This window comes from Epargyreus clarus, unplaced genomic scaffold, assembly GCF_041222505.1.
Source record: "Epargyreus clarus isolate Ecla_fem2 unplaced genomic scaffold, WU_Ecla_fem_2.2 ptg000023l, whole genome shotgun sequence".
Classification (NCBI taxonomy): domain Eukaryota; kingdom Metazoa; phylum Arthropoda; class Insecta; order Lepidoptera; family Hesperiidae; genus Epargyreus; species Epargyreus clarus.
In genome coordinates, this window is record NW_027332230.1 from 7,334,321 (window position 1) to 7,354,508 (window position 20,188).

At 33.5% G+C, this 20,188-nt stretch overlaps 1 protein-coding gene across 1 annotated transcript; it reads left to right on the forward strand.

Moving 5' to 3' along the window:
- Positions 1–2,369: 2,369 nt before the first annotated feature.
- LOC140751754 (uncharacterized) lies at positions 2,370–20,144 on the forward strand. The gene is made up of 13 exons (XM_073085794.1): positions 2,370–2,603; positions 3,187–3,462; positions 4,911–5,012; positions 8,125–8,277; positions 9,067–9,278; positions 9,627–9,818; positions 11,648–11,715; positions 12,232–12,409; positions 12,827–13,004; positions 14,350–14,545; positions 17,589–17,718; positions 19,481–19,661; positions 20,018–20,144. Exons 4-13 carry the CDS (start codon positions 8,141–8,143, stop codon positions 20,142–20,144), a joined length of 1,599 nt encoding a protein of 532 aa, XP_072941895.1. The 5' UTR covers positions 2,370–2,603; positions 3,187–3,462; positions 4,911–5,012; positions 8,125–8,140.
- The last annotated feature ends 44 nt before the right edge of the window (positions 20,145–20,188 follow it).

Genomic DNA, 20,188 nt, shown 5'->3' on the forward strand with positions numbered 1-20,188 from the left:
TAAAAAAAAATCAAAATGGCGGATTTTTGGCGCGAAATAGTAACACATTTAAAAAAAAAAAGTTAACCGAACCTATCGAGTAGGGTATCAAATGAAAGGAAATTAAACGGAGATTATAAAAACATATTTGTATATATATAAAACAGTAAGGTGACTGACTGACTGACTAACTAAATGACCTTTTCATTTTTCAGAAATCAACGTACAGCCTAAACCAAGGACCTTACACTTCTGAAATTTTGCACACAGGTTCTCTATATAGCTTGAATAAGTACTAAGAAAGGCCTTTTGGAAATTCTACCCTTAAGAGGGTAAAATAGGGGAAAACAGTTTTTTTGAAATCCTTTAATTTTGAAGCAACTACTATAAAATTTTATATTTGGCTTTCTGGATAGGAACAAGGACGCACTTATTTATCCCCTTCCGAAAAATCAACCCCGTAGAGGGTAAAATAAGGGTTAAAAGTTCATTTGAACAATCGTCAATTTTGAAGCAAACACTATGACATGTTGTATCAGGCTTGTTGGATAAAAATAATGAAATGCTACCTCTAACGAGGTAAAATAATGACCGAAACTTTGATTTACTGAAGTTATATATTTTATAGACGGTAAATGGTGAATTTTTTCGCAAAATAGTAACACGTTTTAAAAAAGTTAACCAAACCAAACCAAACCAAACCAAACCAAACCCATCGAGTAGGGTGTCAAAATAAAGGAAATTAAGAGGAGATTACACATACATTATATAATATATCTTATATATAAAATTCTCGTGTTAGTTACTGTACTCCTCCGAAACGGCTTCACCGATTTTCGCCAAATTTTATATAGAATCGGCCACTATCTTTTTTTTACACCTAAGTGATAAGGGTTGTTCATCGTTAACATTTTTTTTATTTATATGGCAACACAACGTTTGCCGGGTCAGCTAGTACATATATACTCGTATATACACATCGAGATGACTGTCTGACTAAATGAGAGAGTTGCTGTGCCAGAGATCAACGCAAAGGGAAACCGCTGTACTTAAGCGTGCTGGAATTTTACACATGGTTCTTTATATAGCGTAAATGAACACTACGAGGATAAAATAGGATAATATTGTTTGAACATCTTTTGTTTTTGAAGCAGACACCTACTATGAAACTTTGTATTTGGCTTTCTGGATAAAAATAATGAATAGCCCATTTCACTGCTTTTGGAAATTCTACTTCAGCCTTTTTGGTGCAGTCGGGTTTTTGATTTTTTTAATTAATTACTTGTTATAAATCTTAACTTCCTACATTCCCGCGGGTCCTTTCTACTTTCTCGGATAAAAAGTATTCTAAATGTTAATCTCCAAGATGAGTTACCACAACGCCAATTCTCTTCAATTTCGGTCCAATAATTCTCGCGGGATATGTTCTGATACGCGGCTCCACTACGATTTACTTTATTAGAAATAGATATAAGAAGACATATTATTAGAACGTACGTTTTAGCGACTTGAAAGTGCTGCATTGTAGTTTTTGGGTTCAGTTGTTGTGTTGAGAGATGAGGTACGACCGGCGTTTCAATGTGTGCGTTTAATAATCGCTGCTTTCGAGCCTCCAAAAAGCTGCTCAATCATTGATAGCTGATGCTAAAAGTATCATTTTTGCAGGGGCCCTATACGATGAATATAGACTTCTGTTCTGGGTATCTGCGTAGAGTATGGCTCTTAGTGTAGAAAGCCTCTTTTTAATGTCCCATCATACCATTATACAATCGTGACAGTCTCTACAAACAGTGTGAGCTCATAATTATGATAGATGAGTTGAGATGGGAGATGTTTATACACCAGGAAGGGGAACTTTATTATGCGTAATGCGTGGAGGATTAGCCAACGCTTTTAAAGCTTCCGTAACCATTAAAATGATTACATTATTTACGTCTTTATTAGTAGTATATCGATGATTATTTATATAAAGAACACATTGAGCAACTGTAAGTTTTTCCTTTAGTGTGAACAAATGCTGATTATTGATAATTAAAAGTTTTGTCGCCAATAATCTAACATTACAAAATAAACTTAATTAAAAAAACATATTAATTCTGTTATTTATTTTTATAGCGTTTCTTCGTATTTTATACATGCTAAATTCAATTGTAATTTAAATTTTCGTTCACTTCGTGTTAATACAATTAGAATATTAACGTTTAATTAATTGTGTTAATACAATTAGAATATTAACGAACAATTGATTACATGAAGGCGAAAATAGAAAAAGTTTCATAAGGCTGGATAAACTGTTATAATAAATCTATGGTGACATCAAGAGACAACAGTGTCAATCGAGGTGACAAGCAATCATTTATTGATTTCTCAGAATAACAATATTGATTATACACACAGAGTATATTTTATTGCTAATAAAACTAGCTTTTTAATTTATAGGTATAAATAGCATCGCAAAGAAGTGTCTGAATATGCTCTATGTAGAAATGTCTATTGACAATCCATCTTTTGACAACGCTAAAATTTTCCGGAAATTCATTATTTTCCTTTGAAGAATGATCCATCAATGGATATGATAAATTAGCCGGCAAAGAAAATGCCACTTTCGGCGAACTTCCGACGAGGTTAGCTTCTTCTTTTTATACAGCCGAAAATTATAATTCGTGTTAAACATAGATTAGTAAAGATTACTCACTCCTAACAAGAAAATGTACCCAGTTTTGAGAATTGAAATAGTTGCGTAAAAATGTTTTGCCACGTCTCTGTGCTAAAATGTCCTTAAAATATTTGAAATAATTATTTATTTATTACGTAAATTACTTAATTATTACGTAAATTAGTTATTTATTCGTAAATTTTCTCTAAAGATGTTTTTATTTGTCAAGGATTCAAAAAAAGAACTTACTAAAATAAGCCGTTTGTGGCTTCATTCAATTTCAAGGCGGCGAAGTATCTTTACTAATCTATGGTGTTAAAGTCTGGTGTTAAATTCAATAAGTCAAAACCAATTTAGGGCAAAATCTTGAAATATACTAACTAAGAGCATATATTATCTCTGATGCATAATTATGATTATTTTAACACTATATAACATGGGGCACCAAGTCTACTAATTAATTAAAACCTACCTATCATTTTAAATACATACATACTTATTCATACATACATATTTCAAACATTTAAATCGTCTTCTTCAAATTGATATAGAAATGTTGATGGCCTTGAAGAATGCAAAAAAGAATAAAGAAAATAATGAAGACAATGAAAGTGTCCCAGATAATACTGAAACTACTACCGAAAACCCGTCAGTCAGATTGGAACCTGTGAGCTCTAATAAACAATTGAACATAGAAAAGCACGATGTAAATATTACGGAGAGAAAATCCAATGTTATTGGACAACCAAGGCAATAGCTTCAAAGTAACAAAAACTTAAATAACATTAATTGCCTTCTACGTTTGATATTATAATTATACAAAAAAGGTAATAAAATATAATTCGGATCGTTCCGTCAATAGTGTAAGTACATTTTAATATGTCGGCTTGTAAAATTTACAGGTCATAAAACTTTTAATTACAACGCTGAATGTCTTATTAGGATCCCACATAACATTTTATGTTCATAGCATACTAAGGTTTTGGATTTTATTATATTGTCGTACAGTCTCAAGGATTCCCAGTTAAGAATATGTTACATAACTAATTACGAACACATTTGCTTTGTTGAAACTTAGCGCCAGATTGTGAAGCAATAAAATCTTGTTTTTTTCTGTTCCATGAATAAAACTATTTATTTCTTTACATTATTGTGATTTAAGTATATGTTCATCTTATTTCTTTTAACTCCATGTTGCCTACGCGTACATTACTCTGTCATCAGCATGCCACAAAAACATTAATTTGGTAAAGATTTTAAACGTTTTTATAATCAGTAGCAATTTATCAATTCGATGAATATATTATAACACATACCTATAGGTTTATAAAAAGTAATAAATGAGCCAATCTATATACAGTAAAGTTATTATATTTTATAAAACACACGAGAATGTACGAGAAGAATGTTAAAAAGGAAGAAGAAGAATATTACGTAAATACTTATTTGGTAACTATTATCGCAATATATTATATAACTAGCTGACCCGGCAAACGTTGTGGTGCCATATAAATAATAAAATGTTAAGGGTGAACAACCCTTATCACTTAGGGGTATGAAAAATAGGTAGTAGCAGATTCTCAGACCAAATTTTATACGCATAATCAGTAGAATATGCATACAAAATTTGGTGAAAATCGGTAAAACCGTTTCGGAGGAGCACGGTAACTAACATTGTGACACGAGAATTGTATATATAAGATTATACTCAAATTGCGTTTTGTTATTAACGGGTTTTGTATTCGTATTTGCGAAATTTCTATAAGAGTCATAAATATGTCACGAATAAAGAAACCCCGAACAACGAAATCAATATATTAAGGATTGAAGGTGGTAGAAGTCAACATGGTGTAACTCTGGAGAAACGTCCGTCGAACTTATTTTTAGTCGACTGTGCAAGAAGTTATGTTTTTGGAGGTAATCTATCCATGTATCTATCTATCCATTACGTATTTACCTTTAATCGCCGTATGAAATCTTTGGATCTTGGTGGTAAATAAAAAAAATAGAAATGGCTCTTTAATTTGTCATCATAGTTATGGGCATGTCTTTGCGGCAATGGCCAGTTATCATCAGGGTAAAGGGAAAATAGGTTGAAAAACAAAAGAGAACGATAATAACCGTTCCTTCTTTGCCTATTTATAGATACGGATATGATATGTTCACCACATACCTGTACCATACACATGTAAGGGAACACATTCCCGTCGAATATACATAGAACCCTCTCTAATCCTCCTTTTTTCAATTCGTTTAAAAACGACCCCTGTTTCAGGTTTGATTTAAAGGGGCGGTGATTGAACTCGCGACAGTCGGGGTTGAATTGATAGAAGGACGCGGCGGGTTGGCGCCGAGCCACGTCGATTTTCCTATAAAAGTAAGGATGCTACTATACTGGGAATTTAACAGCAAAAAAATCGGGTTGCACTCCGGGAGCGCGGCAAAAGTAATAACTTAAATATTAATGTTGTGTATTTTTGCTCTCCTACGGCACTCTACCCTCTCTCCGTCTTACGAATTTACGATCTGGTCAAGTGTCCTGACGCGAGTTTAACATTTTTTAGCCATCACAAAAGTGCGCATCGCAACGCAAGTGCGCGTTTTCGGTGTGCGGTACTGCAACGCTTTTATATTACAAATAAAGAGTTATTTTTACAAACGTGTCGCCACACCTGTATAACGCATAGATATAGGATGAAAAAAATTCTAAGTCCATGGTATAAGGTGAAATAGAAGGTTGGGAATTTCTTATTGTATATACGAGTACGTTTATCTGTGCCCTTATAAATATACACTATATACATTTTAAAGTATGTAGTTTATTGTTTATACGCAGTAATTTTAGGAATGACCAAACTGATTTTACCGAGAAAGTCGAGAAATTGTACCTATTGCCTAAAAACTGAAAACATTGAACAGTGTGTGCATAGGCAAACTTACAAGAGGAAACTCTTTTTGGTACTACCAAACTATGGACTAGTAGTTCCGGGTAGATCTTAACAATAGCGCCACCTATCGGTTCGGGGAGACCCTTTCAAGGTGGAATCAATTAACACACAAAGTTATGAAGATTAGCGTGTACCTATGCACAAAACACATGACTTATATACTAAGATTTTCACGAATAACGATTTTAACGTGATCTTAACGTAAACCAATAATGAGTGAACAACAACTTTAAGACATTTGTTTGTTTGTGCTATGTGTATTTCAACCCTAATTGCTTTACCGCGCCAAAACCAGAGCCATAATTTGTTTCCTTTTAGGTCACCCGGCCTTTGTTCTGTAGAAATTCAAGTTCAACCATATATTATAATGAGTATCGTAACTAATAATATACCTACTTATACTTATCTTTCTTGAAGTAGAAGTGAGCGCATAGTTCATCTGGCAAGTAGCCGCTGCCACCCATCTGCCTCTAATAGGATTGTATTTCTACGGTAGACCACGGAAGCATTGATAAGATTTAGGATTAATTTTGAACTCTTGTTATAAATGCCTTGTCATATACCCTTAAAACTAAAATACGTGGGTATTCTGGTTTGAGCGCTTGAGATAAAAGTGGCAATGTTTTCAATCGCAATTGACCCACAAATTATTCTACCACTTATTAATTATTTTATTCATCTGATGATAATCTTATTTATATTTGATTTAAATATATTAATTAAAGATATGCTGACAATCATTGAAGACATACGATATGAAATGAAAATCTGCATAAAATCCACAAGTGGGCAGTTAATAATTTGTACTGTACATATAACCCACTGAATTCTCAGGTGATTTGAAGCTAGTTGTTTATTAAATATATCAAAAAAAACATAAGAGGTGGTTTCATAACATATTTTAATAAAGTACGTATTGGGGATAGCTTGGACGATAAACAGACATCAATATAACTCGCAACCTTGACACGTCGCAATTGCTTACATGTTGAGATTGTTAGCGATATATTGCCAAGTAAAATGAAGTAGGCAGTTTTTCATTTTTTTTAGATAAACGAGTATATAGCGGTTCTAAATCATTGTTATAATTTTCGCTTCTGAAAAATCTTGCTTTTGAATAAAATTTCATTTATTACGTTTTATTTTCACCATGTTTTGGATTATTTATGCGTTTGGCTCGCTGACGCACCAACACGCCCCTCCTCACAGACGGTCTAACATGACTGCCCCCACGCAGTCCGCTCTCATTTCGTGTCGTATGCGCTCGAAAACTCCCCACAAGGTGATACACTACACTACCTTAAAAATTATGCAAAACAACTCTTTTTCAAAGCTTGCAATACATTGGCTACTACCCTGGTGTTACAAATGTACAATGGGCGACAGTTACATTTTTATAATATAGAAGTAGCAGACGAGTATGCAATCCATCTGATGGTAAGTGGCTACTGCACGCCTAGAGACATCTATAATCAACCCCAGATAAGATAAGATTCCTATTAGAGGTCGGCCACAGATGCGGCCCTGATGACTGATGACTAAGCTATAATGTCTCAGCAAAGTATGTCTCCCTTACCGCACCGTTCGAATCACAGCAGGGCTTAACACCGCTGTTACTAGGCAGAAATGTGGCGGTGGTGCAGCCGATGTCAAATAGAGGGTTCTTTAGAGACTACTTTAGTTCTCTTAGTGAGGTCGAATTAGCAATAGCATTGCTATCACAACACGGTTTTATAAAGCCTTTCTTGTGTACTTATTTGGTTTAATAAAGCGACAAGACTGGCATAGTAGTCCCAGTAGATGTGAGACAAAATAGTGAACATAAGATTTTAAGAAAATGGAGTTGAGGGATAAAATTGGATATCTTGACCTGATATTTGTCTTAGAAGGCTTTCGTTCATAGCCGTGATACATGGAGCCATTGTGCCATATATCGTCGACATGGCTATTCAATTGTGAAAGGAGCAATCACGTACGATACTACGAATATGATATTAGATATTGCGGTGGTTGGTCTTGTTATGTGAAATCTGCTAAATGATTCCGCGTAATCGTGAATTACGTTAAGGAGTAAATGTGTATGCAAGCCATCTATATTACGATAAGTGACACTTTCGCTCGGTTAGAGTAACTATCAACCATAGATATATTTGCGTCAGTAGGATAATATATCTATGCTATCAACCAACCAATCAACCATCTAGATTTAAAACAAATACATAATTATACTCAAAATATACTTTTAACAGCATAATGCATACCGAAATTTCATGACTTTCTTACGTTATGGTATGTAGTATTTCAGACCTACCTATGTAGTAACATATTTTCAATAGGTATACCTCCTTAATTATACCTACTACTTTTTCAGTCTTACATCGTTACGTCAAATTACTGTAATCTATAGACAATGTCGCTATATAAAATGCCATTGTTGCTTTGACAACAAAAATAATGAATTTGAAAACATAATATTATCACAGAGTATCTTTTATAGTGGTGAATATTGTATAATTTTTTATTTGCCAAGTTTTATTGTAGATAAAAGCTTTTAATCATGGAATCAGAAATGGGTGTACCAAAAAAGCGACGACTTCCAAAGCTTATGGCCTGTATGACAAAGAATAGCTTAGAAAATCTTCGGAACAAAGCTCTGTTTGGCTTAGATGCTCTTGACGCGAAGGGAATTCGAAGGTAACTAAAATACATGAAGAAATATAATAAAATCACATTTTCTATTTCTGTACATTTAATGATTTATAGTTATTACAAACGAAGTCAATTGATATTGTCTCTAAAAAGGCTCTAAATGCTTTTAACCTGAAAGATTTATAAAAAATATATAAAGGTATTGACCGAGGTTCACAAGGTTACAAGAAGAAGTTGGTTAAAAAATGTAATTGATCATGATTATATACTTATATTTATATATATACTTATATTATATATATATATACTTATATATACTTATGATTATATTTCGAAACTTGGGTCAAAAAAACGATTACAAAAGCGATTGTGCCCACCTAGTAACTGTTAGGTATACAAGTAGGAAAACAAATATAAAGCTCTCCTCCTCATGTTAAGTTTTAGCACCCACTATAACTAAATCCAAAAATCATAATTTCACTCCCAAAAGGAGTTGATCATGGACAAGTTGTTATCACTAAGGACGAAATAGGAACAGCTCATACTTAACCAGATAAATTAAGATTACTTTAGCACATCATCATCATCTGCTGAATGTATGATATGTACGAGTATGGAAAGTACGGTGGCGCTATCGTAGTTTATAGAAAAAGTTCTATTAAACTACTAATACTACTAAAATATTTTAGTGATATATCTATCTTATGCAGCATAATTTTGTGTCAAATGGTAGAGATCAATGAAAGGCGACATGATTTTACATAATTAAGTGCTCTGTTTCATAGTTTTAAACCTGCATTTGAGTGCTCCTTTTTATTAAGAAGTTTTTTAAAGGCGAAAATTTCCGCTGCATGAATGTCTCATTCTTGAATTAAGAGAAGCTGGATACAATGAATCGTCAGATTATTTACAAGATCTTATTTACGATAACTTGCAACTATTAGCTGAAGATGACATTGGGATTGTGGTGGATCTAAGGAAAAAAGAAGATTACTTAGAACATATTGCTGCTGGTCTCATCAGAGCTGAAAGGGAGCGTGATAAAGGTACAGATTCTGGCAAGACAAGCCAAATAAAGAATTCGTATTTCTTTAACGTACGTAATTACTTCTATCGATATCGGCGAAGTCGTTAAAGTAAGCCATCTGTTTGTTCACGTTTTTACGCTATGTAAAAACCTAGACAGACAAATTGTTAAAACTACAAGAAATATAAGAAGACTTATAAGATGAATGATAAATACTTCTATTTTATAATTGTGCATTATGAATATGTTTTTGCACAGTAATATTTTTTGTTACTTCTACAATATTTCCACTTGATGTTCCAGAACATTGCAATTCTTTTTGCCACGAATAAATTTAGCCTGAATATAGTATATTTTAATATTTCAGAAAATACGAAGAAGGAATGCTTAGAGCTACTTGAACTGGCGTTATATTATGCTGAACGTGGGAAAGGTATTATCTGGCTGGCTGAGAAATTCTTCTTGGCATGCATAGCCGTGTCCAGCCAATACTTGATCGACGGCGGACGGCAGAAGGGATGCTGCAAATACCATTACGCCAAATTTTTACTGGATAAATGTATGTAATTCGTACTAAGTCATTGGCAACATTTTTATTATATAGACATAGCCGAATACGCAAACCACTTGACGCTACCACCGCTGTTCATAGATTAGTAAAGATTACTCACTCTTAAAAAAAAAAGGTACCCAGTTTTGAGAATTGAAATACTTGCGTAAAAAAGTTTTGCCACGTCTCCGTGCTAAAATATCCCTAAAATATTTTAAATAATTATTTATTTATTATGTAAATTCATGTAAATTACGCAGTATTAGTTATTTATTCGTAAATTTTCTCTAAAAATGTTTTTATTTGTCAAGAATTCAAAAAAAGAACTTACGATAATAAGCCATTTGTGGCTTCATTCAATTTCAAGGCGGCAAAGTATCTTTACTAATCTATGCCGCTGTTGTACATCTGTAATTAAACCTAAGTTAACAGCAGTGTCAGGCGCTGCTGTGTTCCGGTTTGAAGGGTGTGGTAAGGGAGACAGAATTTTCCGAGGCGTTCCAGCTTAGTCCTCAGGGGTAGCGGCGCATCTGTGGCCGACCTCAGGTAGGAATATCTAATCCTATCTGGGATTGATTACAGATGTCCATGGGCGGCAGTAGCCACTTACCATCAGGTGGACTGCATGCTCGCCTGCTACTCTTATATTATAAAAAAAGAGGTACATTCAGTTGGAATTCCTCCTCAAGTGTTTCGCTTACCACACCATCACTTAACACTAGCGCTAACGGGGAAAAAGTAAAAATAGCGTGATGACAGTGCCTTCAGATTCGAACCATGAGTTCTACAACCTTTAAGACACCACAAGTTATGTTCATGTATTCGATAAACATATTTGAAATTTGAATTAATATAAAAAAACGCTCTTAATGTCACTATCGCAATTAATTGCTATTATCGACTCTCTTAAATTTTAGAATGAAAAGTTTTCTTTTTGTGCACCAGTTGTGTGGGCAGATATTTATAATAAAAATATCAGAAGACTATCACGGTATACGGTATAATGGTTGACAGAGTACTGTGCAAAATGGTACAAAACAATAACAATAAAATCAATCATATAATAATATGCGAAAAATGCTTATTATTCATGCACAGTTAAAGTCGAAATACCTAATGTCAATATTCTTATTTAACAAGTACAAAAATATATCACTGTATATTTAATTTTATTATTTGTTTACAAATCAGTAAAATGACCTATTGTTTAATGTGTGAAATGTTCGTAATGTAAATTCGTGCACGATTTCTTTTGTTCAAACAAATAATAAAATATATGCGTATGAATTGGTACAATATATTGACGATGAATATTTACATGAAATTATTATTTTTTTATTTACTTACTCAACGATGCGATTAACAAAATAAAGGCGTATGTTTGGTAGGCTCCGAATCTTTAATTAATTTAATACGAGTACCTGCGATTATTGTTTTAATTGCAGCGGCGAAAACCTGTCATAATGTTTAAATACAATCCTTATTTACTAAGGATTTACTCGTGACAAATTAGAATTTGTTTCTACATTTCAGTATTGTATTCATGGTGTGCAGATAGCCTAGTTTGGATCTCGCCCTCTCATTAGGAGGTTTTAAGGTTCGCATGCCATACCTCCAATTATTCGAATGTATATATGTACCTATTAAAAACATATTGTATTATCACTTGCTTAAAAGGTGAAGAAAAATATCTTCTTTAAGGTTCTTTAATAAAGGCTTGTGTGTGAAATGTACCAAACCACACTTCGTCGGTCTATGGCCTAAGCACCTCTCATTCTGAGAAGAGACAGTCCAGCAGTGGGGAAGGAATGTGTTGACGAATAATTTTGCAAATTTAGTTCCAGATGGAGATACTGAAGAACCTTTCGTCATACTGACTGAGGTCCGAGATAGTGCTATTGGAAAAGTAAGTACTTAAAATTATGTACATTAAGTTTTCTGCTACAAGTAAATTTGTCAATTTCAAGCTAATATTAACGTGTAGGTAACGTTTGTTAACGTTCACGTGTGTGTTAAGTTTTATTTTATTAAATAAGCATCGTATGGTCATTTACGTTTTATGACTATCATGTATTAGTTAGTTAATACATGATAGTCACGGCATTAAAAATAAATTTGTATAATGTATGTAATAAAAAACATTCTCATTAGTGTTGGGACCTACTTTTAGGATAATATTATCGAAGTAAGCCAAGGCTGATTTAAGGATTTTATGTGGTAAGGGACACATACTTCTTCGAGGCGTTCAAGCTCAGTCCTTAGGGGTAGGGGTGCATCTGTGGCCTACCTCAGATGGAATGTCTAATCTTATCTGGGGTTGATAGCAGATGTCCATGTGCGGCACTAGCCACTTACCATCAGGTGGACTGCATGCTCGCATGCTACTCCTTTATTATAAGAAAGCCAATATCTTCTACCGCAGGATTGGCCGCTTTATGAAGCTGAGAATGAAAAAGAAGAAGTACCATCAGATACCGTATTTGCAGTTAGCGCAATACAATTGCACAGAGTTCTACTAAGCAAAGCCAGGAATGCACGCAAAGAAGATCCAGCCAAGTCGGAAAGACTTTCTCGGCTGGCCGAAAGGAGGGCCAGAGATGGTTAGGAATGTCCAAAATTCTTGTTTTAGATTTGGTAGAACTATAATGTCGGCTGTAAAATAACTCCACACATTACAGGTGTTTTCAATTTGTCGGACTGCTACCGAACGATATCCGGGCGGTTGTCTTACGACACCCAGACGGTTTTGTTTTTACACACAAATTTTTCCAGATCGCTATCGATTGGTAGATCCCGACTTAAGTCGTTTAATTTAAAGCGTAGGACGCTTAAAATAAATCGTCAAAAAAAATAAATGATCTTTTCCGTCATCAAGAGTTTGATTCATGATCTTATCGCACATAACATTTGTTTTTATTTTAATACATATTTTAATTTGATGCTCATATTAATTATATATGTAATAATTGTATGTAGTTTTCTGTATTGAGGATTACATAAAATGGTTAACATTTCAGCTAATGATATACCAAAAACAGCAGAGGCTATTCTGGAAATTGGAATTAGTCAACTGATCATGAATAATCTCAACAACGCTCAAAAAACTTTTGAAAAAGCACTCAAAATATACACTGAAAGTAACAATATTGAAGGCTTATGCGATACTAAAATGCATATGGCTGCTGTAATGCAGAGGTAGGTACCCATATTTCATACTAGTTATTGTTCATATTTCATATAGTTATTGATTCTCCGATTAATCGATCTTAGATCGCTATCCCTAGTACCCGTGATATTTCCGGGATAAAACCTATCCTATGTACTTTCTCGGGTCTCGGACTATCTTTGTACAAAATTTCATTAAAATCAATTCAGTGGTTTAGGCGTGAAGAAGAGACAAACAGACAGACAGACAGAGTTACTTTCGGATTTATAATATTACTAAGGATTTTAGATATTATTAACCATTATACATAATTATGTAAATGAATATGGTGGGTGGAAGGTGGCCTTCCTTGAGATTTACGGTGGAATGATTTAATAAAAATCGGTGTCTGTGGAACTTTTTTATAGCATCGATTTGAAGATTTTTTTTAATCTTATTTGAATAGAAGAAAAATAACTCAACGAGGCTCTAGTACCAAAATCATTTACTTAACTGAAAAGTTAATAATAAGTCAACGTATATTTGACACATTTTATTATAATATTACCTTTTTTCGCTGAATTTGTTATTAATCAAATAGATCGACCGATAAAAATGACCGATAAACTGTAGATTAAACGACTTTAATTAAACTATTTATTACACATTATCATTAATTGCATCATTAGATATCTACCAAGAAAAAGGCAGGATGGAATTTAAACTAGCAAGTTAAAACATAAAAAATATTGTCTAAATATTATGGAATATTTTATTCGGAATTTAATAACATAATTTGACCTTATATGTTATGTATTTTACCTTGATATGGGAATCGACATATTAATCTTATTAAACTATATGCCAAGTACAAACATATTTCATATAAACGATGATGTGTCGGATAGGATACTAATATAGATTTTTTATAAATGGTATCAATTATGTTGTTTTTTTATATTTATGGGATTTAAATAAGATTGGCATTGCATTTTTATATTATAATTGGCACAGATAGAAGTGTGGCTTAGGCGTCCAATTGGTTTAGTTCAAACTCTAGACAAGCATCTATACAGCCATTTCTTATGTTCGAAATCGCTTATTTTAATGGCCAGGGAAAGTATTAGGAGGAAAGTAACAATTATGATGTTTTCTTTCGTGTTCTTAAGGGTGTATAAAATCAACCAATATATGCTTAGTTAGCTGAATAAACTTAATATGACTTAAAACTTCCGTTCTAAAAGAACTGATGGGTAGAATTTTCTGTGATTCGTCCCTAAAAACTTAGAGGCAACAACGCATCAGTGAATTTCCTCAGATAGAAGTTCACTCTTATTTGGATTCAGTAACAGATATAAGCAACATAAGGTTGATAATGATACATACGTATTCCAGATTAGGAGATTATGAGACGGCATCGAAGCTGCTGACAGAAATGGGAGCGCTAGCAATGGAGCACGGGCTGAGGAGACACTTGGGAAGGGCGCTGCATCTGTTAGGCGAGCTGCATCTTAGGAGAGAGCGGCCGGAGCTGGGCACACACCATCTTTGCGAGGCTTTCCATTGCTTCATGGGCTTCAATTGGCAAAATGTACCTATGAGTTACACATCAATTAGATTAGCAAGAGTGTAATTTGAAAATTACTCTCACGATCATTTTTAGGGTTCCATACCCAAAGGGTATAAACGGACCCCTATTACTAAGACTTCGCTGTCTGTCCGTCTGTCCGTCTGCCACAGAGCTATATCTCCGGAACCGTAATAGATAGATACATGATTTTTTTACAGAGGATGCATAACGGTGGCAGCTATAATAACAAATACTAAAAATAAAATAAAGTTGAATATTAAAGGGGGTCTCCATACAACAGACCGGATTTTTTCGGCATTTTTCGATGTAACTGTTAAACCGTACTAGGAAGACCGTTGAAATTATTACAACCCGTTTACTACTATAACTGGTATTATAATAAATACAAATAAGAACCATAAAACATATTTTAATATACTTATTTTAATTTTATTATACGTTGTTTACGTATCATTCATCATCACCCCAACGCCATCTATTTTTTTGAACCATAATTAGTTATATCACACAAAAATAGATGGCGTTGAGGCAAATAATACTTAAGTATTATTGAAAATTTACGTATCATTCATCATCACCACAACGCCATCTATTGTTGTTTCATATAACTAAGTATTGTTGAAAATATTAAAATGAATAAAAATAACTAAAAAATAACGAACGGTGGTACGGAAGCCTCCATGTACGAGTTCGACTAGTACTTGGCGAATTATTTATAACAAACTTATCACAAAAAAATATTTGTCGCGATATTACTATTAGTTACGCGAATAAGTTGTAATATTTATTTATTTATATACCAACTAGCTGACCCGGCAAACGTTGTGTTGCCATATAAAAAAAAAATCTAACATCGAGCGGTATGAAAAATGTGTAAATTTGATACGAAAATTTATAAGAAATATATCTCACTACGATTCCCACTCAATTCGGAAAATATATAGTTTTTTATGCACACTTTAAAACTCTTAACACTCAAAACCTCTTGATTTAATATTTGATTCAGTACGTGTTCGAAAATAACTCAATGATAACAAAATATTTTTTTCAATTCGATCGCAGCGCCAACTGTTGGGAAAAACTATCATTAAAATAGATTATTATTTAATATTTGAAACTGCGATGGTAGCGAAATCTGTCAAATCCAATGTGAAACATTCCAAAATCAACAACTACTTAAAAATTAATTTAAAAAAAATCCCACGGACTAAATTGTGAATCTAAACCATTCTCAAGTCTCCTTGAACACATAACAAATTTCATCAAAATCAGTCCAATCGTTTAGGAGGAGTTCAGTGACATACACGCGCACATAAGAAATATATATAAAGATATCTATAGGTTTTCGTATATTTTGACATAATCTTTGTATTTTATTATGTCATGAAAGTTTAATGCGCTATTAATTTGGTAGAAAGATAAATTTATACCTTTAAGACTAAAGGATTAGCTGGAATTAAGCGTCGTCTTAGGCGACACAAACGGTATGAAGCCAAGGCCGCCTCGTGCTTTAATTAAGATGATATGTTGGAAGTTTGACCTGCGACTTATCATATAATACTTTTATTGCATGAAATGATACACTAAGGCTAACTATCTATTAAATAATATTGCACGACCAACTGGGTAGTTGTACTCTAGTGATTAAGTAGTGGTTAACATGACTCTCAAAATAATAATTTTAATGAAGGTTTATTCACATCTTATTAAAAGCCACAATGTTAACTTATGCAACTAATCTATTCACATGTAGGTACTTGAGTGATTTTCTCCGCACTCCATTATTTATACTTTAAAGATCGTAAGTAATGATTTAAAGAGTTTAGATATCAGTATTGTTATTATCACATACCATATGTTATTAGCAGTGATAGCCCAGTGGTTAATAAACGCGGCCTCTCGATCGAGGGGTCTGAGGTTAAAATCCCAGGCACGCACCTCTGATTTTCAAATTTATGTGCGTATTACTAATTAATGATCACTTGCTTAAACGGTGAAGGAAAACATCGTGAGGAAACCTGCATACCTGAGAGATAAAAATCTTAAAGGTATGTGAAGTCTACCAATACGCACTTGGCCAGCGCGGTGGACTATGACCTAATCCTTCTCATTCTGAGAGGAGACCCGTGCCCAGCAGTGGGACAGTAATGGGTTGATGATGATGATATGTTATTAGTTACCATGTGCCCCGCGACGAGCGCCCGCTACTTAACAAAAGTAGCGGGCGCTCGTCAAATATTGATCTTGCAAATATGTATCTTCACTTACACGAGGCGCTAGTAATTAGTAATCTTAACTAATTTTTGTCTACTAAAGATTAAAATTTTCAATATTTTTCAATCTAAACTTACAAATTTCGAATTATGGTAAGCAAATATTGGTTAAAATTGATTTTTACTAATGGGCGTTGATTTTTGGTGATACCAACCAACAAATCTATGGCCGTCCTCAGATAGAACTCTATAAATTAATTAGTACATTTTTTTCCGCCAGTTCTTACCTTGAAGTAATACATGACTATGATTTTAAGGTCAGAATAGATTAACAAATTCTAATTTCCGAGGTCAGTATCCTTAAAACACCGGAGGATTGACGAGGTGATCGTCATAACACAATTTCGGACATATTTGAGTGACATGTTATCGCATAATAATTTATTTATTTGCATACATAACAATTATCGATATTGAAAGTAAAGTACTTAATTATGTTCGCCTTTAAGTAGAGGTTTTCGCAATGCTGTTTCTATCCTATTACTTATCATTAAAATAAAAAGTTATTGAGAATACCAATTCCAGGTCCCGTCGAGCTTATTTATTTTCTATTTGTGGGTCGTTCTTAACACAATAGTAATGATTAGAAATTAACTGGTTTATTTTTAGACAATGCATCAGAAATATCTACTAACTTTTAGATTTTTAAAGTGGTTCGTAATACCCTATATGTTCAAAACAAAAGAGTTCAAAAAAGCGTTATGTATTTGATGGTTATTTTGTTATAGAACATTTTGGAGTTCCGTATTTATTTTTTAATAAACTTCCAGCCTAGTGAATCTAAGCTGATGATGGATAAAGAGAAGGACTCTGATCTGGATGTTATATACAAGCCAAGAAACACAGAAATATTCGAAGAGGAAGCAGAACAATCGAGACTTATGATGGCAATATCTGCTGGTATGTACGAAACTTATTCGAACTAATGTGCAAGTCACATTTAAAAAACTAGAATCCTGACAGCTTAATACTTCACATATAATACTTACTAAAAAATAAGAGGACACTTAATTTTTTTTAATTTTAATGTACCCAATGATACTGGCTCATGGTACCGAGATGATTCTAACACCCTCACTATTAATATAAGAATTTGAAGGTGGTAGAACCCTTTGTAGTTCGACTCCGGCGGCACCACCGCCACACCTATTTCTACCTAATAACAGCAGTGTTAGGCGCTGCTGTGTTCCGGTTTGAAGGGTGTGGTAAGGGAGATAGACTTTTCCGAGGCGTTCCAGCTTAGTCCTCAGGGGTAGCGGCGCATCTGTGGCCGACCTCAGGTAGGAATATCTAATCCTATCTGGGGTTGATTACAGATGTCCATGGGCGGCAGTAGCCACTTACCATCAGGTGGACTGCATGCTCGTCTGCTAGTCTCATATATTAAAATATATATATATATATATATATCACCATATTATGTTCAAATCTATTAAGCCATGTAAACTATACATTATAAAATACACAATATTTAGTCTGTCGATGTTAATTAAGAATGATAAAAATGTTTCAATTTGATAAAGTAAGTATATCTTAATTATAATAAACTTAATATTATTTATAATTTGGTATGTATCTAATCTTCGATCTATTGGCGTATCTACTGCAATAATAGTAGTTACAATAAGATATAAAACGCTTTATTTACGAACGTTAATTGGATATGTACAAATGTACATTGTACATGCATAAATAATGCAATCTTGAGAAAACTAGCCGAAGTATGTCACGTTTTTGGAAACCTGACTCTATGTAATGCGTTCCTTTTGAAAGGAAACAAAGAGAATTTATTAAATATTTTATCGAAAGGCGACTGCGTGACTCTTGCCAGTTTAAAATAAAACAAAATAAATACATATTTATTTTGGTGGTGGTCCGCGGCACCAAAAGTGGTCTGCGAAATTTTAATTAATTTACTACTGTACCCAACAGTAAATACTTATACTGGATGGTCCGTGAAAGACAAAAACTTATTGATGACAAGAACCCCTCGTCTAGAGAGTAGTCCATAACATATAGGAGGACTATATACCCTTCGGGAAGTCCCTTAACTCTACGTAAAACAGTATATGTATGTTCTGTTCTTTCTAAGGTACCTATATGCGCATAAACAAACATACAGGTATATAGGTAAGATAAAATTTCACACCATGCAAAAATAATTTATGGGCATAGAAATTACCATTTTTCTTGTAATTACATACAGACATGCGTTGTCTTTATTCCTATAGGCATAATGCAAAAAAATAAATCACAATATACTTAATATTACATAATAAAAGCGTGTTATAAAACGCATACTGTCGTCTTATCTTTATGAACTTAAACACATTTTATTCTCCGAAACTAACCTCTAAACAAAACCATATAAAGCATAATAATGTATAGGCTTCCTAGTGTATGTAAATTAGTTTTTTTTATCGCATAACCTCTAGAAAAGGAAAAATACTTGAGTACATCACTATTCCGAGTAACAATCTTGTTTGTTCGGCCTTTATTAGGGATATTTGTTGAGTAATACTATGATGGCAATTAAAATAAAACCTGTTCTTCTGTTTTATTGTACGTGGATAATAAATAAATAATTTATTGCTACTATATGAAATCATAAATCATAACATGCGATGGAATTATTTAATTTATTCCATTTTTTGTCTCGTAGGTCAAGAGCTTATGGTGTCTTACTTCAACTTAATCAGAGAAGCAGCGAGTTGTTCTATCGCTCAAGTAAGAACAATCGAATGGAAGTTATCCCATGCTGGATGGTGGGTGAAGCGACAACACCATCAATTTCTACCCTGTCTATGTCCTATTCATAATAGGACACCACTCGACATTTTACGGTATGTCATTTTATCTTGTCATTAGTCTCTCACTCAGTAGTTAGTCTCTCAACAGTACTCTACTTTTTTACTTTATAAATAACTACCATCGCGTAAAAGTCCTATAATAAGTTTAGTTCTTTCTAATCAGGTTAATCCTGTACAGGTAGCTGTAGCTGGACAAAGAAAAATAAAACCTGAGTATTTGAAGCTTTCTATTCTACAAATAAACATAATAAATTATTTTTGAGAAATTTGTTTGATATTTCATCAATTTTATTTCTAGGTGCACTTGCTATGTGATGGTACATATGAATTATATGTTGACGATTAAATAGTGTAATATTTTTGCTAAGCATTGGTTTGTAAACTTATAGAATTAAGTTGGAGCTCAAAACTACGTCAATGACAGCAGAAACGTCTGAGGGCAACACACTGTTCGGTCGAACTGATAGAGTCGAAGACATTAGACAACTTCGAAGCAGCTTCAGACGCGAGGTCTGAAACCCATTAGGTAAGAGAGGTGAAAAGGTTTATCATTTTCATAT

Excerpts from the sequence above, each read along its gene's own strand:
- LOC140751754 (XM_073085794.1), top strand. The coding sequence starts at position 8,141 with ATGGAATCAGAAATGGGTGTACCAAAAAAGCGACGACTTCCAAAGCTT. Across the intron at positions 8,278-9,066 it reads GACGCGAAGGGAATTCGAAG|GCGAAAATTTCCGCTGCATG; the intron begins GTAACTAAAATA and ends AGTTTTTTAAAG. Across the intron at positions 9,819-11,647 it reads CAAATTTTTACTGGATAAAT|TTCCAGATGGAGATACTGAA; the intron begins GTATGTAATTCG and ends TTGCAAATTTAG.